We start from the raw sequence: 25,628 nt of genomic DNA on the forward strand, positions 1-25,628 counted from the left end.
TGCAAGGAAAGCGTTTCCCATCCTCGGAAAGCCTAAGTCACGTCATAAAGCTCCCATGTGACATCTTTGTGGCCCCCTGCGGTTCCAGTGGTACATAGGGCACAATGCTCACGTTCATAATCATCCACTGTCTGTGGGTCTGAATTTACTTACAGGCTTGGCGTGCAGGAAGGTGACTCTGCGTTCAGGTATCATAGTTCTGGGTTGGATTCGGCATGTCTGACTGAGGACATTGGCTCCACCCACCACTTGGCTGATGAAGGAGACCCATTTGCTTCCACTAATTAGCAGCACAGATGATCTGAACTCCCTGTTTCTGCCAGGAAGAGCCCAGAACTCTCTGTTCCCAATGCTAATCAGTTACCAGAAACAAAACAATCGGAGTATTCTCTGATGGAGACAGGCCATCCATTCTTCCGGATGTTGTCAATTTTATCCATGTATCAAGCCAGACCTTTAGAAGACTGTGTACTCTTTATTAGCCCGGCTTATCATCGAATTACCTTATAGAACTGCACTTTGGCACTATGCCATTGGCATACACCGAGAGATCCTGGAGGAAGCAATGGTAAAAACTTACTGTGGTATTTACCGTCAGACACTGTCAAGAAAGTGGTCCATGCCCACACAACTCCCTTTTTGAGAACTCACTGAAGGAAGGCATCTCTGGTCTCCATACCAGGAACACCTTGTATTTCTCATGAAAAGCTGCCTTTCTTTCATCTCATGGGCACATAAGGCCATGTGCTTCCTTCCTTCCTTTGGTTATTAGGAAGCCCCAGGGCCCGCTCTAGAAGTGCACAGAAATGTACTGTGTGTTTTGAGTACTACCCTTGCTGCAGCTTTATTTAATTCACTCACATCTTTTCCTTAGATCCAAATACTGTCATCTATTTATTTATTACCTGCTATTATACATTCCTGAAAGTTATCTTTTCATGAATAAGACAGAAAAAACATATTTTTAAGAAAAGACAGAAATGTCAGGTTATCATCATTTGGTTACAAACCTGAGGACAGCTGAGTGACATTTCAGGTAAGTTTCTGCACGGAAACTGAGCATTTACAGACCTGAAGTGAAGGTAGCAGGAGAACTCAAGTGCATTTATCTCCACATTTTGAAGTGAGAGGGAATGACAGGGGCTGGGGTAGAGGCCAGGGCTCGTGGGTGGCACAAACCCTGGGCCACTTCGGGGCTAGAATGCTGGCTCAGAAGGACCACCCTCCACCTAACTGGGGTCTTCTCCTCTTGGCATTCAGTGCATCTGACATTTCCCACCTTTCTGATCCCTTTCTACCAATATTTTTTGGCCAATGAAGAGCCGGAGCAGCACAGGGCCAACTGCTGTACACAGCATTCGTCTCCTGCTGAGGGCTCCTCGGGGATGCCACTGCCCACAGCACTGCCCCAAGCTGCCCCACAGCGAGGAGACTCGGCGCCTCACACAATCACCGCAAGATCAAAGGGACTTGGCTCCGGCTCTCTGGGACATGGTTTGTGTTTCTAAATCCCCCTAGCACCTTATTTCGTGTGAGTTGTGTGAGTGCTTGAATGCATGTGAGAGGGCAGGGGTGTCTTTCCCTCTTCTCGAGATTAAAACAATCCACCTGCAAGTGGTGCGGGAGGCCGCAGAGAAACAGCAGTAATAACCCAGAGGTCGGCCCAGCATTCGGGCTCCCCTGCTCATGACACGTGGCTGCAGGCCTCCTGGCCTCTAATCATAGCCTGGCAACAATGACTCCATCGAGGCCGCGTGCCCCTCCTCTGCCAGACACTGCCTCTACCCTCGGGCCTCCCTGCTGTTCCAGGTCAGAGGCACCTCAAGGACCCATCAGCCTCCAGAGCCTACACACCACAGGCAAGAGACGAGGTCTGACAACGAGATCCTCAGCTCTCCTCTAGGAGAATCCACAGACAGTCCAAGGACATATTTACCCTCTTCTCGTTTTTTTTTTTTAATAATGGATTTATTTGCTAATACTGATGAATAAGGAGTTTTTACCCACGTACAAAGACTTCTTCATTTCTCGATCCTCTGCAGCAAGCAGAAGTCCTGGCGATGCTGGGCCCCAGCACCCCCAGGACCACCCTCAGCAACAGCTGGGTCATGGTCACTCTCTGGAGGTGGAGTAGGTGCTGGCTTGTCCCAGACCCCACGCCCCACCCCCAGTGTTCCTGCACCAGACCTACCTCACTGTCTGCAGTCCCCACTCTAGGGGTATTTCAACATCAGAAGGATCTGGAGAGATAACTGGCGACAGAGGGAAGCAGCCTACTGAAGTCATGACTTACATTTTCTTCCTCTCTCTTAATAAATGTATTTTTTTTAAAGCATCCCATCAAACTTCACTTCTTTGGTAACCGAAGTCGCACCCGTCAGGAAACGTTTCTTTCCGTCAGATGCTGTCCCTCCAGCTCACCTCCCAGCATCTACCCATCCTTAGAAAGGCTCCGGGTCACTTTCTCCACCATCCTTCTCCTGACTCCCACCCAGGAAGGGCTGGCTGTCCCATCCCCCGAGCGCCCCCATCTGCAAGACTCTGTCTGGGAACCCCAAGCACACACCCTGGGTTATTGTATTTCATGTGTCTCTCTGTCTCTCTCTCGGCTACACAGACTACAAGCGCCCCGAAGAAAGCTGCCGTCACATTCCTCATCATGTTCCTGCATGAAACCAACTCAGCACCTACTAAGTGATCAGTGAACAATTCACTGATCAATTAGCTCACACACCAAAAGGGAGACGCAGACACATCGAAACCCCTAAGAACTTCTCACACTGAGAACCCAGAACAAAACATCAGCCCTCCTCCTTTTACCAAAGCCTTATTGCCTTTCTCACGTACGTGATAATAAGACTGGATCAGGCACCACATCCAGAGTTTTACAGACCCTTCATGTCACAGCTGTGAAAAACAACATAATTTCTATTTTACAGATAAGGAAGTTGAGGCCCAGAGAAGTGAAGCGTTTGCCTAGGTACACACAGTTATTAGAGGGAACAGCTGGAGCTGAACTCAATCTTTGAGACTGCAACGCCCAGGGTCCTCCCAATATATCACACTGCCTTTCATCATACACGGTTATCAGGGCAGGACAAACATTTGATAGGCCTCCAGCAAGGAAGTGTTAACATAACACACACTGAAGAACTTTAACAAAAGCAAACTCTGGACCTTAGGCAGAAGAGCTATGGGGCACAGGTGATACTGGCGAGTGTTTCTCCAGGCAGCCATCTCCCATTGGGAAAATGCTCTCATCCACTCTGTGGTCTCCAGTGAGGAAATTTACCCAGCATTACTGATCCATTTAAAAATTCAACTGACAGGGCTTCCCTGGTGGCGCAGTGGTTGAGAGTCCGCCTGCCGATGCAGGGGACACGGGTTCGTGCCCCGGTCCGGGAAGATCCCACATGCCGTGGAGCGGCTGGGCCCGTGAGCCATGGCTGCTGAGCCTGCACGTCCGTAGCCTGTGCTCCGCAACGGGAGAGGCCACAACAGTGAGAGGCCCGCGTACCGCAAAAAAAAAAAAAAAAAAAAAAAATTCAACTGACAGTTTTTCCCCTATTGAGAATTTCCCCAAACCAAGGTTGTTTCATTAGGACTCAACAAATACTATGTAATTAATTCAGGGGCTGTTGTTCTAGCAGATGGAATAGCCGAAGGTTTGGGTTTGCTTCTTCTTTTTTTTTTTTTCTCTTTTTATAAAACTAACACTGCGTTTTATGAGTTTGGGGAAAGGTGATAAACATGTCTTTTAAATGGATCTGTTCGTGCTAAAAGAACCTCTTAAACACAGTAATAGAAAGCCACAAGCGCCCCATAATTGCACGGGAAATTTTACTAGCCTTCATGATTCCATCCAAAGGGTGGAACACAACCCAGAATGGCTTTGGCTCCTTGGAGCTGCCAGGCTACTGGCAGCTGCTAGAGGAGCCAGAGGAAGCCGGGAACTTAACACCCACAGCGGCCGGCTCCTGTGAGGAGATGGGGCTTGCACAGGGGTCCCCGGCAAGGCTGAGCTGAGAAGAAACTGAGCTTTCCTGGGCACATGCCACATACCAACTCCCCGGCTCTCTGCAATCATGAGCTCGCACAGTCATCACAAACGTCCACCAGATAGATATCGTTAGCCTAGATAAGTCACATGCCTCAAGTGGATGTCCCACATTCACGGGGGAGCCGAGATTTGAACCCGAGCCTTCTAAACCCTGGCTCTTTCCTCCACCTCTTGCAGTGCCCACAGGACTCTGTGAGAAAACAAAGTACCTCCTACTCTGGTCCTTTCTGCTTTTTATTCTGAGCCTCCCTCCCCACCCCTGATGGTTAAAAGGCCCATTTAATTCCATTGGTTTTATTGAAGCGATATTCATACCTCATTGGTTAAACTGTAACCTTTGAAATAAGAGCATCAGACTTCAAATTTTTCATTTTTCCTTCCTTCATGAGGAAAACATACACAGATTCTACATTGCCTGAAACCACGATAGCTTGGCTATCAGAAGGAAAGGACTTCAGGGGCCACCTGGCCCACCCGTTTTATCGCAGAGGTGGGCAAACGGAAGTCAAGAAAGGCCAGTGAACCCCAATAAAGATGTTAAAAAAAAAAGAAAGGCCAGTGATTTGCCTGAAGTCGCACATTTTAAGAGTGGCAGAGTCCTGTCCCACCTTGGCCTCCCTTGAGGGACACCACACTCTCCAGGCCAAGGGACTGGATGGACGAATCAGTCAGCATGTGTTAGAAATGCTAAGAGAAAGCAGCTCCAACAGCGAAGCAAATGAGACAACATAAATGTCCACCAACGGGGGAACCGGTGGGTAAACTGCAGCATATTAGTACCACAGAACATCACAATATAAAGGAATTAACTGTATCGACAGCTAACCCATCAAAAACGATTTTCAGTGAAATAAACAGGTTAGAGGAGAAAACATTTACTTCTATATGTATAACAGTGTTTGTAGACATGCACGTATGACATAAAAGGACAAGAACATGGAAAGAAAAACATGTTAACGACACGGTCACCTTTAAAGAAAAGAAAACGGGAAAGAGGACCAAGGAGGGGCCCCTGGGGGATTTCAGTCTTATATCTGATGTTTTATTTCCTTAAAATAAGCAGACAGGTAAAGGCGGCCAGAGATGAAAGATAAAACATTCAACTTGATCTAACTTCAAAGCAGATAGGCTGAGTTAAAGGAGGAGCAAACCAATATTTGAATTAGCAGTTTTCTGCTTCTTCTCTGGCAGAATTGACTTGGAAAATTTAAAAATCAACACTTGAAATTTTTAAAAATAGTAACTATTGTATCGTCATAGTCAAGAAAGAGAAGGAGAGATGGCAGGAGGTGAGAGGCGGAGGTGTCTGGAGTGAGGTGTGAATGTCTGGGGCAGGAATCGGTTATTTTAAATAACAGGAGCTATTTCTGTTAAGGGGAGAGAATGGTCCTTAACTTATGTGCAAAGGCAAAGGCGAGAGGGAGGAACCAACCAGACCAAACATGAGGGAACCCGGCGAAAATTAAGATGCTTCCCACAAGCCGGGCCAGCTGCCTCTGAGAATCAGTAGCCCGAAGGATCAGGTAGGATGAACAGATCCTTAAACACCGAAAATTTTTCAAGGCCCGACGAATGCAAGTCAGAGGCTCCTTTTGGGGCGAGGTTAAATTCCACATCAAGAGGAAAGCTATGGGGATGTAAGATTTCTATAAAGCCTATCATGTAAAATTTCAGATTAATCTAGAGGGAAAGAAATCTCCTTCTAAAGAAAAATTTTAGAAATAAGCAATCCTGGCTCCACCAGGAGCTCTTTAAAACTCGGACAAAACATGTTGCTGTGATAGTCCACGGGGCTCTGGCTCCAGAAACATGGCTGGAGCACAGGAAGTACTCTCTCCTTTCGAGTTTTAGAATTTTCGCCTGAAAATAGTTCAGGGCTTTGGTGAGGATTTGAGCTTATCAGGATCTTGGTATAATAGATTGGAGGTCAAAGGGCAAGGTTTTTCTTCTTTTATTCTACTCAAGTGAACAGCATGAGTGAAAGGGGACCCTGCCTTCCGGAGCTTTATTTTTATCTGGAGATCAGTTTCTACAAGTTCATATTCTGCTCTGAAGATCACCAGCATCATCTGAGATTTAGTCACAGCCAGGCCGCTCTGGAGGAAAAATGATTAATATTCACTCCAGAAGGAAAAACGTTATCCTTTAAACCTCTACACTTTACCTAAAACATTCATTTATTCCACATTAAAGGAACCCACTCGTCTCAGAAAAAGTTCCATGATAAATCCCCTTCAGCCATTTTTCCTAAAACGGTTTGTCCCATCAAGTGGAACTTCTTACCCAAATACACCAGTGGGTTCTTTCCTGAGTGGACCATGGCTGCAGTATGGAACCTAGATTAATTTGCATTCCATCACTGCAGGACATTTTCAGGTAATCAGAATTTTATATTAAAATGATGCAATGGTTTTATACACAAATTACCTTCTCAATCCCGCAATACAACAACAACAATAAAAACCTTTCACTTGGCAAAAGCATTATGAATAAGCTCCAATTTTCTTTTTCGAAAAGGACTGGTCTAGGGCTTCCCTGGTGGTGCAGTGGTTGAGAGTCCGCCTGCCGATGCAGGGGACGCGGGTTCGTGCCCCGGTCTGGGAAGATCCCACATGCCGCGGAGCGGCTGGGCCCGTGAGCCATGGCCGCTAAGCCTGCGCGTCCGGAACCTGTGCTCCGCAATGGGAGAGACCGCAACAGTGAGAGGCCCGTGTACCGCAAAACAAAACAAAACAAAACAAAACAAAAAAAAGGACTGGTCTAGAAGTTTTGAAGCTGCCTGTTAGAATTCACTTTGCTCCTTGTTCATCCGCTCCCTCAGTGAATCCCCAAAGCAACACCTTTTATTTTTGTACCACAGTATTGTGGTTCAACCAACTCTCTCTTTCCCCTCCAGGCCCTTTGAATAACCTTCCTCATCAGCCACCGGACTCCAAGGGAAAAGAGGATCTGTGAGACTGCACCCTCAGCGTCACACCGAAGGGAATGTTGGTCAGCTAAGGCTGGGGGTGCCCTGATCGACAGTCAACAGACACAGACTGAGTGAGGCCAATCGGTAGCAAAAACTGTTGTCCCAACTAAAACTGCCCTGTGTCACTAGGGTAAACAGGTGACATCATATGAGTTTCCCAGGTCAATACTTTTCGCTTCCCCACCCTGTCACCCCCAGTACGGACACACACTCCGTGCTGGTGTAAGAACTTGGACAGATGACTAATGATTTATAATCCCGAGGGGCCCAAGAAAGACCTTCTTTAGTGTGGTCCCTACTGTCTAGCATAGGGGGTTTAGACATCAGTATTCGGTACCTGTTGAATGAATGAATGAATGAGCATTAAGAGCCTGAACCTTTTCAGCCCCAATAATGAGGATGTGGAGGTGCAACGGCAATGACTCACCTAGCGTAAGACAGGCCACCTCTAATTTAGCCCGGGAGCTCCAGAGCATTACAACTGTGAGCGCTCCCATGAGGGAATACAAGAAGAAAGAAAGAAAACCTGCGTGGGAAGGGAGAGAAGCAACACGGAAAGGCAGCTAGACAGGAAGAGGAGGGAGCAAAAAAGATCAATGGCTGGCTAAAACAACACTTAACAGAGCGCTTGCTATCTGCCAGACACATTATCTCATTTAATCCTCTAGGTGCTCTTATTGTTACCATGTCCAGATGGGAAGGCTTAGAATCAGAGAGGTTAAGCAACTTGCCTAGAATCACACAGCTAATAACTGGCAGAGTCAAGTTCCAAATTTAGAGGATCTGACTACAAACCCCGGGACCCCATACTGCACTCACCAAAGTGTATCCCACAGAAGATACCGCTTTTTCTGGGGACATGACAGGTATGGTGTGAAAAAAATAACAGCAAAAGCATGTGGTCAAAGGCAAATTTAGCACATGGTAAGTTAAATGGGCTTCTTTACTAAAAGACTTCTTAGAGCTTTTAAATTGCTAACAAACACTGTGAATCTCCACGAGATGAACAGAGCATATGTGTGTCCCAAACTTGTTTGCGCAGGGACTGTTTTCTTGGGGAAGCATCTTGCTGGACCAGATGCCACTTTCAGAAGCATAAAACTCATGTCTGCTCAACACCCACTCTATGCTCCAGGTTTGCTAGGGGCCAGCGTAGGGAAGGTGGCAAAGGCAAAAGCGGCAGAGGCCACCCAGAGCCCTCCAGGCTCGGCCAGCCTCCTGCAGAGGGCCGCTCTGAGGGCCCCAGTCCTCCTGCCTATATACGCCAGGAAGCCGTCTGCATCTGCCAGTTGCCCTCTTGAACTATACAGCCTGGCCAACTCCCGCCAGGGCAGCTATCTTTGTGGACTTCACAAAGGAAATTTCTCACCTGAGTTAATAATTGTTGCCTTCAATTCTGAACCCCCTTCTGTCCCTTCTGTGGGGAGATTTGGCATTAAGTCATCACAATCAAAAAGGATAGACTACTTTATCCAAATCTCAGAAAGAATTCTTAGAAAAGCCTCAAGGTGACAGCTATTATACTCCACTGACAGAGCATTAATGATCCTCTTAAAGATAACACGTTAAAGACGTTTTCAGCCTTGTGGAAGGACACCTCCAGTGAGGTGCTTTTCTTCTAACTACCTTGGAGTCATTACATGATAAGTGCTTGCTCTGTGAAGCCCTGTTGTTCAAAGTTCAGTCACTATCCTTCAGCAGAAAGAGCAATTACAGGGAAGTAACTATTTCTTGAATACTCTGTGTGTCCTTACTATTCACACCAGTACTTGAGACAGTCAGGAGCTACAGGGCATTTCAGAGGTCAAGCTACAGAGCTGAATGGTTAAGTCTGACCATCTGTGACCAAAGCCCAGGGATGCAAGGCAATGAATGATGCAATGGAGAAGTTACCTACGAGTCCGGTAGGAGGGGCAGCATTTAGCAGGTGTGTCTTGGGTTCCGAATCACTGCTGTTGAGCCACCAAACTAGGTCCTCTAAAGTATTGCCTTCAACCTGTCACTCCTCTGCTCAAAAACTCTCTATGGGTCCCCACTGCCAAGAAAACAAAGTTTAAACTTCATAGATTGGTATGAAATGCCCTTCACAGCCTGCCTCAAATCCACCTATCTGGCTGCTCTCTACCAGAATCCCCCGTGCACGGCCTTCCTTCCCCTTTTCTCCCCCTGCATTTCAAGCCCATTCCACACCCACCCCTATCATGAAGCCACTTCCACCTCCATCTCAGAACATGCTTGTCATCTGGCCCTCTAAAAGCTTTCCAGCAAGTTCCATTTCTATAAACTGAAAGTCATCCCCAACCACAAAACTGCCTGAAACACGTCGGATTCTTTTTTAGCTCAGGAGGGGAAACGACTTCTCTCTGCAGCTGACAATCTCCACTGGAGCTCGGCAATCCTCCTATTTGCCGGAAGATGAAATGCCCGATCTCTCCCATGCCTGTGGTTTATATTGCGCCAGGCTGTGTCAGCGCTGATATAGTAACCTCCCATTTTTATTGAGCGGCACCCAGTGTAATTGATGACATCTGCTGGAGCCGATATTTTAAGTGAAGGCTATTCTCAGCCCTGCCTGCTCTCCCCCCAGCTCGGGATATAAATAGCCAACAGCAGCTACACCTGAGGTACAAAGTGGGGCTTCTCAGCTAAGGTCCTCAGTTATACCCCAGAAAGTCATGAGGTTTTCTGCAAGGATTTATTCAGCAGATCGAGCTTTCAAGCCTGCAGAGCTCGGAAAAGAGGGAGCAGGGGCAGGACGCTGCTGGGTATGGTTGCTAACCTTCCTTGGAGAGAAAAACCCTTGTTTGGACTTTGTGGTTAGACAGATTTAAATAGCATGTTCAAAGGAAGCTATCATTTATATCATATATGTAGATATATCATTTACATATATGAAGTGACAAATGATGCCCCCCTTCGTGTATAACCTTTCCCAATGCGAATTAGTAAAAATTAAAATGTTCCTTGGTAAAGTTTTAGTATTTGTTGGCAGGCCTTGGGGAAGAGTAAATCTGGCATTTATTTAGGCAACACTTGATCCTTACAGGACTAGAGCCTAAATCTTTTTCTGGACTGGAAAGCGTCAGTTCATGGTCGCGATCACCTGCGGTACCTCCATAAGAAAGATCCTGGTAGGGGTGTTTGCAGAAGGGCTCATTTACCAGGTACACACAGGGAACGTGTTGTTCTACATCTGAGTGTTCTTCCAACATGAAGGTGTAGCCTTCTGAGAAATTTTTAGAAATTTTGATCATCTTTGATGGAAAATTTCTAAATTACAAATACTTTCATATGTTTTACTGTGATTTACTGTGATGATTCAGTCACTGTTAAAGTTGTTAGTTCTCCAAAGAAGACATCAAGATGGCCAACAGGAACATGAGAAGATCCTCGTCATTGCTGATTATTAGAGAAATGCAACTCAAAACTACAATGAGGTATCACCTCACACCAGTCAGAATGGCCGTCATCAAAAAGTCTACAAATAACAAATGCTGGAGAGGGTGTGGAGAAAAGGAAACCCTCCTACACTGTTGGTGGGAAGGTAAATTGGTGCACTATGAACAGTATGGAGGTTCCTTAAACAATTAAAAATAGAACTAACATATGGTCCAGCAATCGCACTCCTGGGCATATAATCCAGAAAACACGAAACTCAAATTCAAAAAGATACATGCACCCCAATGTTCATAGAAGCACTATTTACAATAGCCAAGACATGGAAGCAACCTAAGTGTCTATCAACGGATGAATGGATAAAGAAGATGTGGTATATATACACAATGGAATACTACTCAGCCATAAAAAAGAATGAAACAATGCCATTTGCAGCAACATGGATGGACCTAGAGATTATCATACTGAGTGAAATAAGTCAGACAGAGAAAGACAAATATTATGATACCACTTATATGTGGAATCTAAAAAGTAATACAAATGAACTTATTTACAAAACAGAAACAGACTCGTGGACATAGAAAACAAACATGGTTACCAATGGGGAAAGGGTGAGGAAGGGATAAATTAGTAGGAGTATGGGATTCACAGATGCACGCCACTATATATAAAACAGATAAACAACAAGGATTTACTGTATAGCACAGGGAACTATATTCAATATCTTGTCATAACCTATAATGGAAAAGAACTGGAAAAAATACTTATACCTATGTATAACTTCATCACTTTGCTGTACACCTGAAACTAACACAATATTGTAAATCAACTATATTTCAATTAAAAATTTTTTTAAAGTTGCTGAAGTGTGAGGCCCTTGGAGCCCACTGGCATAGGTATAGCCCAGACGGGGCCTCCAAAAGAAAGCCTCCCCTAGCACCTGCCCACAACACACACATGCATGCCCACTAAGTCTCCCACCTATAGTGTCACCTGCACACACCTGCATCATAGCCATTAACACATCTCCCACCGCAATTGTTCACTGAGCTATTTCCCCACTCCCCACTCTGAGCTCCTCCTGGATGGGCACCACAGGTTTTCTGTTTTATCCCCAGGACCTGGCTCGGTGCTTGTTCCAGAGTGCTAGGTCAATAAATGTTTGAGAATGAATGAATGCATGCACGTATGAATGAACAAAGTGTTGCACTACTTGAGGGCATACGCTAAATGTCTATGTGAAAATTTTAATGCCAATTTTGCTTGCAGGAAAACCAGAGTCCGGTTGGAGTGACCCATTAAAGTGACAAAGGAGAGAGCGGAAAGGGGTGCCTTCTATCGTGTTACACGTCAACGCTTTCCTTGACTTCTTTGTGTCAAGTTGACCATCGTGACCACATCAGATACTCAGTCTACAGAACTGAAGCTGATTCTCAGAAGCGTGAACCTTTGAGACTCGGTAGGTAACATTTTCCCTCTGAGTTGCAGCATTAATTGCATATACGTACTTCAAGTACAATCTGCCACCATTTCAGCAGCAGGGTCTGTGCCAACCGCAGCCCCACATGGAACAATAGAAACAGGGATGTGATTCACAGCAGGTCCTCGCTGTGTCTTAAATAGCTCACAGGAGGACAGAGATTTACAATGGCCTTCAGGAGCCTGGCTTTGTGCTTGCTGGTATGAGTGGAAAGAGCCCTCTGAGGACCAAGCTAAAACCCAAGCGGTCAGTGAGCTGCCCCTGAAACAAGCTTCTATTTAGAAACACGATGAAGTTATTTAACAAATGAAATATCAGCGCCCCTGAGAGCCTCCCGGGATTAGCCTATTTCTAGACGAGAAAGTTTCATTTTTGTGGCTCATGTGAATTGGACAACGTCTCCAGGCACAGTCTGTTCCATGAATGAAATCACTGGACTCAGCCCAACAATTCACCGGGTGAGTCTGATAAGCATTTTACTATTTGGTTTCTTTATGTGTTTGTTCTCTAACAAAACCAACCAATGATTATAGTGATCAATTCAATAAAAACATGTTTTAATCAGTCTTAGGCAATCTCAGACAAATAACCAATTTGATAAAAATAATTTCTATCACCCCAGTCAATTCAGTCCACAAAAGTCAGTAAAATAAGACAGCCAGCTGGCCTTTAAGGGTCAAGAGTAAATCAGCATTCAAGGAAGGAAAAATGAGACAGCATTTCCCATGGAATATACAGCAAGAAAAAGGGCATCCTTTACCTTGGTCAAAAGGCTTGTTGGGGTTCCAGTTTCTGAAATAATCATCCTATATGAGGAAAAAAAAAACGGAAAACAAAGGTCAGATTTCAAGAAGCTTCTCACACAAATGCATAAAAAGCTGCCTTTCCCCCCACCTCCCAAAACACAAAGGAAAACACTAAGGGCTTAGAAATCTTTTCAAGGCATTCACGTGCAATCAAAACTATCAATTGACTTTTTAAGTTCTTGTCTTTCAAACTGTATGGATTATACCCTAGGAAGAGTTAATACATTTCAGCCTAATATGGAAACAGCACTGCTCTTCCTGGTTTGACAGATAAACGGAGACACCTTCCAGGTGCAAGACTTATTTGCCATCAATTATACCGCTAGTGGTGATGCCTAGCTGTTCTCACTTGGGATTAAACCTCTGTGTTTGTAACCACTGATAATTCAACTGTCAACATTTCTCCTACACGAAGACATGTAATTCTGGCCCACAATTCCAGTCTTCTAACACTCCCCAAACCTAAAAACAGAGGGCCATTCAAATGTGAGAATTAACCACAGGCATATATTCAGCTTAATACCATGTGTCCCAGGTGTGTAATGATAAAAACACAAAGGCTGGCCAATCTGGTTCATTCATAACCATGTCCTTCTTGCATGAAGCTTGCTCCGAGGCTAGACACTTCATTACTTTGAAAGTGCAAGGGTCCAGGTCACTCACTTCTCTATCGTCACATTAACCTCTTCCCCACTGCTAATAACACTTCCCTTCCAAACCTCCACGGCCCACTCTTTCTCCTCCCTGGAAGTGCTCACCCACCCCACTGCGGCCGAGCACACCCACTCTGTCAGCTCAGCTCAACTGTCTGCAACATGCAGAGGCCTCACCCGTGGAAAACACCTCCACAGCCATTTTTAGGGCATGTGGCCCCATGCAGTTAATTCCCTCCTGCATACACTCAAATGATCTGCTGGATGTGTTTTCGGCTGGTACTCTGCAGGCTGCAGTTCCAGGAAGCTGGCCAAAATGAGGCCTCGACGTCTCTTCTAGAGAAGTTCATTTAGATCAAAGTGCACAATTAGTTTCAACTATGGTCCATGCCATGCCGTCTCCTGCGGCCGTTTATCTCCGACACCATCTCCTGTGAATTTTATCGGCCTCTGTGTCATTCAATTACCTGGCTTTATTAGATCCTGGTTGCGTTCACCTAAGCCCTTAAATAGATTTTAGGAAACTGGATTTAGAGTAAAATCAGAACATTGCTCCTTGGGCAGTGATTCCATTTTTCCAGAGCGTGAATAAACATGAACGGGTTCCTCCGGATCCTGGGGAGTCAGCATTAAATCATTTTTAACTCTGAGGAATTGGCCCACTTTGCTCCGGCTTTAAATTTATGGCATAACTGGTCTTCTCACCCATCTGGTTAGGAAGTCTCTGAGGTCTACACCATGAAATATCACTGAGAAAGTTTAAAAGAATCCCTCTGCCACATCTCACTCCATTTATTATTTTAAATATAATCCTAGTCTTTTGAATTATGTGGCAGCCAGAGTTAATGATTCTAAGCTAAGAGCCGGATGATTGGTGGGAAATGTACCACTTGATGTCTCAGCTTTGATGGCCAATATACTCAGCACTAAATATAAGCAAGTGACTCAGACATTCTGCTGTTCACAAGGGCAAGAGAAGAGATAACCCAGGATGAACTCACCCTCACCACTGGAGAAAAAACAACAAAACCTCTGTCCTTCCAACTGTGGTTCATCAGTGCCCTCTGCACATCCAGAGGATGGTACCACCCAACCGCAGTCTAAAATCATGGGAACTATTTTCTACTTGAACATGCTGTTCTAATACATGGAAGTCCTTGGAAGCTTAGGATGTGTGTCTAACAAGGAAGGACTGGAGCCAAAGACAAGTTCCTCTGCTTTAGTTTCACATGTCACATTCCCTTTGATATCCAAGTGAGGTTTGAGCCGGTCTCAAGAACTGGATATTCCCTAGTGATTTCAACATACGTTATAACTTGGATGGAATGTGAAGCATTCTTCTGGACCTTGCCACATTTCCAGGCTAACTATAACTGCCATTTTTACATATTTCTTGGGGAAAATCATGGTTTTAAATATAAAACCTCTAAAAGTGGCTATCTGCATGAGAATATTTAGAAACTCATTGCACATGTAATAATACTGCCTAACTGCTGCCCAAATGTGAAGGTACACCTGAGTCAAAGCTCACTGTGCAAAATGAGTCCTTCAAACAGCCTCTTGCCCGGCAAGGCCAAGTGGGGAAGGAAAATGATTTCCCTGCATCTGATTGCTTTTGACCTGCCTTGGGAAAGCGGGCGCCAAAGCAGAACCCAATGAGCTAGCAGCCCAGACAACCTTGGGTGTGACCGCTGTGGCTACAGCTGAGAGAGAGGCACCAGAGCCCACGTGGGGGATGGCCGCTGAGCACGGGCCACTTAGCGGTCACTGCAGCAGCGAGGTCCAAGTGTGAGTGGCCGGAGTTCACGGATCAGCCTTCCACACTGGACCAGCCAGGTCTGCAGACATGGGCAGTCCAAGCAGCTGGGCCTGTGCCAATCAATCCACTCTGCCTCTGGGGCAACGTCTGATAAGGACCATAGTTGATACCATCCAAACTCGCGCGGAAAAAGCCAAAGCTAGAAGAATGCCCTTCTAGAGCTTCACCTCACCCGAGTCCCACTTAACAGTCAGTGCTCAAGGGACAAAGGACGACTGGCTGGTCATTTCTCCAGGGCTTAACATCCACGGGCCCCAGCCCAGATCTTCCTTTATCTTATCTTCTATCTAAAATTTTTAAATATAGCATATATTTTAGGTTATCCTAAAACAGACCCAGGAATTGCTGGGCTGTTGACGCTTCTACCTCCTTTCTCACAGTGGCAAATCCCACCGTGGGAAGCAGTGTGCCAGCCCCACACCACCCAGGTGCTGCCCGGTACCTAAGTGCATTATGCTGCGTGGACCCCAGAGCCTGGTCCAGAGACCAGAAAAGCACAGGACTTGAAAAGCCCTCACCTCTGATCTTCCTCCTGGCCCAATAAAGATGTGGCCTGTTAAAATTCAGACTGCGGTGGAAGGCATGGCGGATGTACTAGATCACACTCGCCAGGCGAGGTGTATCCGTCTGTGCTGGCCTCTTAACGGGTAATTTTATCTCTACTAATGAAGCTTTTAAAACTGACTTGCAAGGACCTCAGCAACAGTTAATTCTTAAAACATACACCTAAATAGAAGTTCGCATACCTAGATACAGTTATTTATTAAATCCAATAACTCCTATTCGTGCATACTACAGGCTGAAGAGTGAAGGGTGGCAGTGTTACCATGCATGTATATTTTATTGGCTACACTGCACAGGATAATTATATCAGGCCTCTGCTGGACAGGGCAGAGAACAGTCTTCCTCTAAATTCTCACCATACGAGGAAGGGCTTATTGCATTTCATGATACCACTTCGAAAATGAAAATCACCCAACTCTTTAGGGACTGTTAAAACCTGGAAGAACCTATAAATTTAAAAAGACTCTCAAATTTGAGCATACTGAGTTATGTCCAAAATCATGAAACATTCCAGGTGAGCATACAGTCATAGTAAAAACACATCAAAAGTCAGCATACCTAAATGTCCATCAACAGAGGAATGGATAAAGAAGATGTAGTACATATATATACAATGGAATATTACTCAGCCATAAAAAGGAATGAAATTGGGTCATTTGTACAGACGTGGATAGACTTAGAGAGTGTCATATAGAGTGAAGTAAGTCAGAAAGAGAAAAGCAAATATTGTCTAATAACACATATATGTGGAATCTAGAAAAATGGTGTAGATGATCTTATTTGCAAAGCAGAAATAGAGACACAGACGTAGAGAACAAATGTATGGATATCAAGGGGGAAAGGGTGGGGTGTGAGGAATTGGGAGACTGGGATTGACACATATACATTATTGATACTATGTATAAAATAGACAACTGCTGGGAACATACTGTATAGCATAGGGAGCTCTACTTAATGCACTGTGGTGACCTAAATGGGAGGGAAGTCCAAAAGGGAGGGGATGTCTGTATGCGTATGGCTGATTTGCTTTGTTGTGCAGTGGAGGCTAACACAACCTTGTAAAGCAACCATACTCCAGTAAAAATTATTTTTTTAAAAAAAGCACACAGATCACAGTAAGAAAGCGACCAATGATAACGTCTAGAATGACGAAGAAGGGAGTGGAGCTGGTGGTGGAGGGAGAGTCGTGGGAGTGATCATGGCCCCAATTATTTTTTTAAACCCTCCACTGCTGATCAAAAGAGGTAAAACCATATTCATTCCACTAAATAAATATCCCACTAAACACAATACTGGATCCTGTGAAATTATCGGCACACAGTGGCTGGTGCAAAGGAATTTAACTCTGGTTTTTCAACTACTTTAGAGATACCCTGTTTTGATAAACATTCATGGGAAGCGAAATCTTTTTAAAATATATAACACATATTATATATTATATATATAAAAGATATTAATAAGGATATATTTATCAGGACATGTTAATAAAATACGTATATATACATATATACCAAAGGACATTCTGATCTATAATGCATCTTCCAAGAAAACTTTTAAGCCTCCCTACCATGAAATGATGCAAAAATATTCCTGCCATAATTTTAGTGATTAAGTCTCCTCATCATGGATGTCATAACGAATTGGAAAGTCTCTGGGTTTAGCCCATTTTGATTGGGAACCTGAATTTTTCTTCCCCTGTCCCACAGCCCCCAAATGGCCGATGCAATTTAGCTCAACTATTCCCCAGGGGGTTGCCTTTCCAGAGATGTTTATTTCAGCTCCAAAGAATGTCAAAGCAACTCTGAGGAGGAGATGAAGTGGCACAATCAAATGGAAACCACTTTTGAGATCCAACTGCTTTACTCCCACTTATGAAGATGATGATGTAATTTATATATACCTTACAGCTTTAGCTACTACAGATCAAAGACACTTCGCTCTCCTGGAACAGATCATTTCTCCTTCACACATATTTTAGCTAAGTTGTTTGAACACTGAAGTATCATCTGAAGATTACCTGAGGTAATAAAAATTACCAGCCTAGAAAATAAATGGAAGCCTCATTTGTCTCGACCAGGAGTGAGCAGTGGAGACATGTACAGAAGGAAGTAAGGTGAATTGAGGGCAGGCAGCCCCTTGGGGTCATCTGAAGACCCCCTGCAGATAAATACAAAAAGGAGAAGCATTGCCCTGCAGGGCCAGGTGGACTAAAGCCAGGTTTATAGATCCTAGATGGAGGTTAATCCCACTTTATCAAACCCCAAACCTTTACAAAGAGATTAGTTAAGGGGCTATAGGCAAACTGCTCTCCAAAGGACTCAGTGCAAACTAGTTATTTTTCACACTAACTGACTGGGGAGAACAGGAAGGAGGGGTGGCTGGCAGGTGGGAAAAGTGTCTCTGAAATGATAATAGAAGTCATTGGAAATGTGAGATTTCCAGATGACATTATGTAAGTGCATCAGCTGTATGATGTGAAACTTTCCTGTAATTTCAATTTGTGTGCAGTGGAAACCCCTACTAATCACGCTGTTGAGAAATACAAAACATTCCATCTATTGGGAAGAAACTAGCGTCCCAGACACCACCTTACCTCTGAGCTATTTCCAGTCACATCTCTGGGCAGGCAATGTGCTATCGGTCTCCGCTCCATCAGGCCTGTCCTGCCCACCCCTGGTGAAGAGCCCCAGTGACAATCCTTCTGAATGAAGTGATCGACCAACCAGCCCAGCTTGGACAGTGACTTGAGGTCCCCCGTCCACCCCCCATCACTCCACAGACCCCACTCATGCGAACCCTGTACACCAGGGACTGGAAGCTGGGCCATTCATACATCTTCCATTGGCACATATCACACCCACACAGCTGGGCCCGGGCTACTTCTGAACAGGGATGAACAGTAAGTACTACTTACTCACCTGCACATTCCCCCAGGGCAACACTCAACAGTACACAGTTAAGTCCTGGCCGAACTGTATATAATTTAAGTACGCTGTTCCCGCTTTAACATCTCCGTATCCCTGTGAAATGCCCATGACTGTTCCCGGTGTGCACGTAAGGACAGGTGGGTGTAGGTTTACACAGACACTCTAAATCACTTTCTTCCTGAATAGAGTGATTCTTTGATAAATTGGTCTGACATTTGGTATGAAGTCCTGCAGGCCTCAGACAAAATGGTTTAGAAAATAACAATGTCAGTTGCTCTGCTCTTTCAATAAATAATCCACCAGTAAAACACAGATAATAACTGACAATCATACTTGTACTGTAACTAATGAGAAAAGATAAAGCAGTCAATGGACTGTTTCTGTGCATTTGATAAATTGCACCCGCGGATATACCCATGAAAAATAAATGTGTGTGGTCCTGTTTCACTGAACTCGAACAAATATTTACCACTGAGATTTAGGATTTAGAGCGAAATTTACATTTTACTTGGCAACAATTTTGATGCTATGTCTACACACAGTAGAAAAATCGAAAACCTACCTCAACTTCCTGAGTACGAAAGCATTATAAATGAGAAAAAAATAAAAGAATCACATCAAACGATAGGAAGGAATGTAAACATTTTCGATAATTGCATCAAAATTTCAAATTATCATAACATTAGAAAGGTCACAGGCAGACATTTTCCCGACCATCAGTCCCTTGAAAAGGTCCCCTTGTTCACTAAGTTCATGAAAAGAACATTAGGTTCTCAGTAGAATAGGTGAAGCGCAGGGAAATCAGAGGGTCCTCTGGTGATCTGTGTCATTACTGTAGGACAAATAGCAAAATCATGATTCAACCCAAATACGCAGGCGTGATTATTATCTTTGAGAATTTCAAATGATTAATTTCCTATGACACTGGTCCAAAGGGTGAAATTCAATAAAAGTCCTGAGATGACATCAGACAGCAAGAATAAAAGACCTTCTACATTTCTGCAAAGAAATTCTTTTGCCTTGCAGCTCCAAAATAGCTTGAAGGGGTCTAAAACCTGAGAAAGACATGGATTTATGGTCTTGGGATGTAAAATGAATAGGACTGTCATGGCTCCTCAGGTGATTAAAGGATTATAACCGCCACAAAGTCCCCTTCCTCAGGACTGTCTGCCTGTCCATTTCTGTCCATCCAAGCTGGGGTCAGGGGGAGTGACGGCTGATTTGGGCTTTTCTCAAAGAGAAAAACTGAGTCTGAGGTCCGTTCCAGAAAGTGTGCCCTATATCTGGCTGCTTCTTCTGGGAATACAAATGGACCTACGATGCTGCCTTTGTACTCTGACCAAGACAAGAGGCGTCTCCCCAGACGCAAAGCCACCCACACCCTTGACCTCGTTAGCAAAATGATCAAAATACCTGAGCTAGCCAGGAGCAGGCTGCTGAATGTCAGATGGGAGTGAAGCAGGCAGGGCTATGATGTCAAAGACAGAGGAGACACTATGAACAGGACAGGCTCTGAAGCAGATACAGGTTCAAATCCTGCCTTGAACACCCACCAGCCAGCTGGTCTTGCACAAACCCCTCAGCTTCTGAGATGCAGTCCCTTGATCCACAAAGCAAGACCACTGCACCTGCCTTGGAGGCTGGGTCACCACGATTTGCAACAATGTGGCAAAGTGACTGGCGTATTACCAGGCGCAAAAAAGGACTCAATAAATAAAAATGTACACTTTTGTGTCCATGTCCAGACGTTTATAATATTGCGATGTCTCAAAAACATTGAGAGAAACAGGCTTTATAGAAACAATGACATGCTTAAAATTTCAGTAATGTGACTCTTGTGCATTTGAATCTCACCAAATAGGCCCAAATGAAGGGAGATCAATTGTACTTGGGAACGATAATTATGAAATATTTCAAACGCATGCAATTTTATTAGTCTTATGAATGAAGAGTGACTTAGAAACAAATGCAATGAAATATGAAAGCATGAGTTGCAAGCAGATCGCTGTTTAAAGGTCAGGCACCCATTCTCTAAGATTCAGTGACCCTGTCTATTAAAAAAAGATATTACTTACACCATAGAGCTGTTCTGTATAACCAGTGAGGTGTTTTGAACCACTGTTAGCAATTACACATCATATAGTTCTAAGTCAATTTAAGTTTCAATTTTGACTCACTATATCCCGTTAAGTGGACTGGACCTGCTCTGAACAGGTAAAATTTCTGCATAATCATTAACTGACATGTAGAAAACAGAGGAAGGAACCGTGAAAAAGTCCACCTCATTGACACACCAAGTAAGACCCTTGCCGTCTTGGAGCAGGTAAACCTTTACTTTACAGAAAATACAAACTGTACTTGCCTAAGGCCCAGCCCTGTCCGAGTATCACGAGCTCCAAATTCATTAGGTCCCTCTATCTTTCTGAGAATGCCACTCCTACCACCCCCGAGGCTGGCAGGCCTCCATCAACATCCAGATGCTGCCTTTTGGAGTATACAACACTGGCTATGAACTATCACCACACCCCTTCCTCCCCACCCACCCTGCACGGGAGGTGCCAACCGCAGGCACTGGAAAGCAGTGGTTCTCATCCTTGACTGACCACTGGGGTCACGGAGGACCTTTCTAGACACTGATGCCTGGCACCGCCTAGGAGATGCTGATTCGGTGGTCTGCGCCATGGCCTCCACAATGGGACATTTAAAGTTCCTCAGAGGGGGCTTCCCTGATGGCACAGTGGTTGAGAGTCCGCCTGCCAACGCAGGGGACACGGGTTCGAGCCCTGGTCCGGGAAGATCCCACATGCCACAGGGCAACTAAGCCTGTGAGCCACAACTACTGAGCCTGCACTCTAGAGCCCAAGAGCCACATCTACAGAAGCCTGCACGCCTAGAGCCCGTGTTCCGCAACGAGAGAAACCACAGCAATGAGAAGCCCGCACCGCAATGAAGAGTAGCCCCTGCTCGCCGCAACTAGAGAAAGCCTGTGCACAGCAACAAAGACCCAACACAGGCAAAAATAAATAAATAAAATAAATAAATTTATTTAAAAAATAAATAAAAATAAAGTTCCTCAGAGGATTCTAATGAGTAGCCCCCATTGGCTAAAGGAAGCCACACACTGATTCAACCACAGTGACTGAAAGGTGACCAGGGGACGATCAGGTCCACCACAAACAGCAAACCCGGTGCGGCCCATCAGAGGCCTCCCTTCCCCCAGCTTCCGGAGCTTTCCAGAGTTAAATTCACCTTCCACTGTCAGGTCTGGCCTCAACACCTCTGGGGCTCAGTACATGGTACCTCTGGGCGCTCTGCTGGCCAGGCCAGGATCCAGGCTGGACTGGTCCCTCTTCCCTCCCTCTGCCATTCAGGTATCAACCAGGCCCCCCCCTCCCTGGATCTGTCACACCTCCCACTCTCTGCACCCACAGCCTCTCCCTCAGTCGGGCCCCCCAGCTGCCCCTCGGGTCACCACCATGTGCCCAGCCAGCCTCCACTCCCTGTACCCTGCTCAGGCTGTTCTCCATGCTGCTCCCACGGGGACCCTCTGAAGGGACGCCTGCCCTCATCAGCCCCCAGTATCAAATACTCGAGTTGCTCCCCACAGCTCCCAGGCAAAGGCCAAGCCCGGGAGCAGCTTACAGGGCCCTGCAAGGCACAGTCCCTGCTGAATCCTCCAGTCCCCCTGCAGCCACACCCCAGCCCACACGCTTCGCTCCAGCCCCACAAGAACCACTTCTTGGTTCTGCAACAGCCATGCTTACTTCGAGCTCTGAAATTCTGCTCGTGCTGCTCCTTTTGTGCCTGAAATACCCTTCCTTGCCCTTCTCTGATGAACATTTGCTGCTCTATCAAATCCCAGTTTAGACTAGACGACGCTCCTTGTGCACACACCTCCCCGTCCCCAATCCCTCCACATCAGAGACGTCTCAGCCGTGTGGTCTACAGAGCACTGACGCAACCGCTCTGCAGTGGCCGACCACTCCCCTGCCACTCAACCACACAGCCAGCAGTCCCCACGGCCAGGGGCGGGACATCTTCACCTCCACGCCTCCAGAGCCCAGCACATGCCCATCTTGCAACAGGTACTCAATGAGCACCTCCTATGAAGAAAGAACCATTCAACCTCTGTTGCTTCTTTTACACCAGAGTCTTGGGCTGCAACTCCCCAATTAAGTCCCCGTTGACTCAGAACTTCAGGCTCCGTGACCTGGAGGTTTCCGAGGAAAGTGAAATGGGCAACTCCCTTCGTGTAACTTAAACTGGGGCAGTAACGGGAACCTGGCACCAGCAGGGATGACGGCAGAAGACCTTGGAGGGATCGACCAAGGAGGACAGGTGGACCCCTGCCCGACAGCCTCGCACCACGTCTGCTAACACCCCAAGTCACCGCAAGGAACACACAGACTTCATGACTTGGCTCACCACGGCTGACAGAAATCGGATGCAAGATTCAGGACCTGCATCAAGGTGAAGTTGAAATGAAGAAGTTGAAATCCAATCCAAAGTATCCAAGTGATACTGATAGCCACGTTAACGTTCATCATATAGGAATAAGAGCAGCTACCATTTCCCGAGCGTTCCCCACGCGCCAGGCGCCGTCCAAGCCAGCTGTGTTCTAGCTCACTGAACTCATAGGATAACCGTGTGAGGGAGGCACAATCAGCACCCCGATGACATGGCTGGGAAAGCGAGCTTCGAGAGATCGCATTTCTGTATAAGGTCACACAGCTAGCGAGAAGCAGGAGGATTTGAACTCGGTTTTGCCCGACTCCGAAGATCATGCTCTAACCGCTCTGCACCGCGTTAATGGTACCATGTGAGGGGAGGGCCAGTGAGGTATGTAAAGACTGGAGACCCTGGGAGACAACACGGGGCTCGTTCCCTATTGGAGATGGAACACGATGGTTGCAGGAGATGCCAAGGGACGGAGATGAGCACAGAGGCCTGAGGCCTCCCAAGAGGCTCCCTCTACCACTGCATTGACCCTTAGCACATCTGAGCCTCAGCTTCCCCGTCTGTGAAAGGGGGGATTCAAACACCTGCCTCACGGTTCTTTGTGAGCTTGGACAGCAGGTCCATCTGTCCTGTGCCTGGCCCCAAGAAAGCAGTCAGGACATCCGGATGTCCTGACCACCCCGTACGCCAGATGGTTCCCCGGGCTTCGGAATCATGGCCAGCAGCACTGATGACAGCAGCCTCAGGAACAAGCCCCCCTGAGGAGCACTTTGTGGGCTCTGGACCAAGCACTGCCACCACACCTGTCTGCCACCACACTCTCTGGGGCCCACTTCAAAGTGGAGCATTCAATGCCGACATCAAGCCACTGCACAGAGGACATGGTGGCTTCGGCACCGCCCATCTCTCTGAGAAGCCGTGACCACAGACTTTGCATGAAATTTTCATTAGCTGCACAGCAAGGCCTGCTGCGGTTCCTCCCAGCCCTACCATTCAGCCTCTTCTCTTGGAAGGAACATTTGGGAAAGTTAGCAATAAAAACTCCCCCACTGTGCCCCTAAAAGCATCCTAGCAGCCTCCCTGCCTGCCCTCCTCTGCATCCTGAGGCTCTGGCCCTTGGACCATGTACACAGCAGATGCTCCTTACCAAAGCCCCAGAAATAAATCTGGTCAAGGCCTTTTGTCCACTTCAAAGCAATGATGTCACCATCAGAATCTGAGAGGGTTCATTTGAAATCTGCAACTTCTGAACTTCTTTCCCCCGTGGTAAGAGGTCACCAGAGTAGACAAGCCTGCCAAATAGACCCACACTCCCAAGCCACAGTTTCCCTCTGTGATCACTGGCAAAGCTTCCACAGAGAAGGCGGAGTGTGCCCTGTCTGAGGTACAGCCACTGCTATAACTAGGGCTTGCCATGAGTGTAGAACAATCCTCTCACACTCCCAAAGTCTGCTGGGTCCAACCAATCCTGGACCATGCAGATGGGCTAATTTTCCTCTCACTCAACAAGCACTTATGCAACTCTGTGATGGGTGTAACCCAGTCTCTCACGCCCAGCACTGCCAAATAGATGCCTGGTAGACTCAGGAGACTTAGAGAAACAATCCCAAAGTACTTCAGCCAGGCTCCACACTTGGGAACTTGCTCACCTGGCCACTCAGACAGGTAGATGATGTACTTACGTCGTATGACAAGACAGAGAGTCCAGAGAAGCTATAAGAGAACTGTCCTCATACCAAGATCGGTGTGCATGAGTCCTTGACTAATGGGGATCTGTGTACTCTGTGAACATCTAGCTGTCCTGTTGCCCTCCAGGGCTGTTTCCATAATCTGTCCACGTTCAATGAGGGCCTGGGGCACCCACAGAGACAGAGCAAGGTCGAAGCTGCAAGGAAGTTGGGGGCAGAGACTCGAGGACCTCAGTGCCTGAAGAGATATCCACGCCTAATCTCCAGGCACTAAGGAGCCGCTTGGAGGTGGGCGGACTTGAAGGTGGATCCCATCACACCAGTACTTTCCGAAGGAGCCCAACTGAAAGCAAGGACACCAATGAAGAAGTTCATTCTACGTGAGCACAATTATCACTTACAGCATTTGCTGCACATCTGCCTTTGTGCCAGAAAACAGACACCAAGAACACCCAGCCCTTACCCTCAGAAGCCCACAGTCTGGCCAGGGGAAAGGGAACCAGAAATGTCAGCAGATGAAGGCATAATACTACCCGGCAATGTGCTCATTATGAAAAGAAAATAGCTACAGAACACAGAGGAGGAAGCCACCAACGACTCCAGGGAACCAGGACTGACTCTACTGAAGCAGTGGGACTTACGCTGGGTCTGGACGGACAGGAATTTTCCAGGCAAGGAACGTGGAGTAGGTGGGACAAGGAGCCAGCAGTTGCAATGAGCAGGACTCTTTGCTGCAGCAGCCCTCAGCTCAGGCAACAGGAGAGGAAGCCTGAGCCCAGGTGCAGCCACAGAGACAGGACAATGGG

At 46.3% G+C, this 25,628-nt stretch overlaps 1 protein-coding gene across 2 annotated transcripts in view; it reads right to left on the reverse strand.

The window, feature by feature from the left end:
• SPOCK1 (SPARC (osteonectin), cwcv and kazal like domains proteoglycan 1) overlaps positions 1-25,628 on the reverse strand; it is a 548,887-nt gene that overhangs the window by 279,230 nt on the left and 244,029 nt on the right. For both annotated transcript variants that reach the window (XM_073802558.1, XM_073802557.1), the window contains exon 3: positions 12,668-12,713. In XM_073802558.1, the coding sequence (XP_073658659.1) occupies positions 12,668-12,713 (46 nt within the window). The remainder of the gene's footprint in view (positions 1-12,667; positions 12,714-25,628) is intronic.

This window comes from Tursiops truncatus, chromosome 3 (genome assembly GCF_011762595.2).
Source record: "Tursiops truncatus isolate mTurTru1 chromosome 3, mTurTru1.mat.Y, whole genome shotgun sequence".
Taxonomy (NCBI): domain Eukaryota; kingdom Metazoa; phylum Chordata; class Mammalia; order Artiodactyla; family Delphinidae; genus Tursiops; species Tursiops truncatus.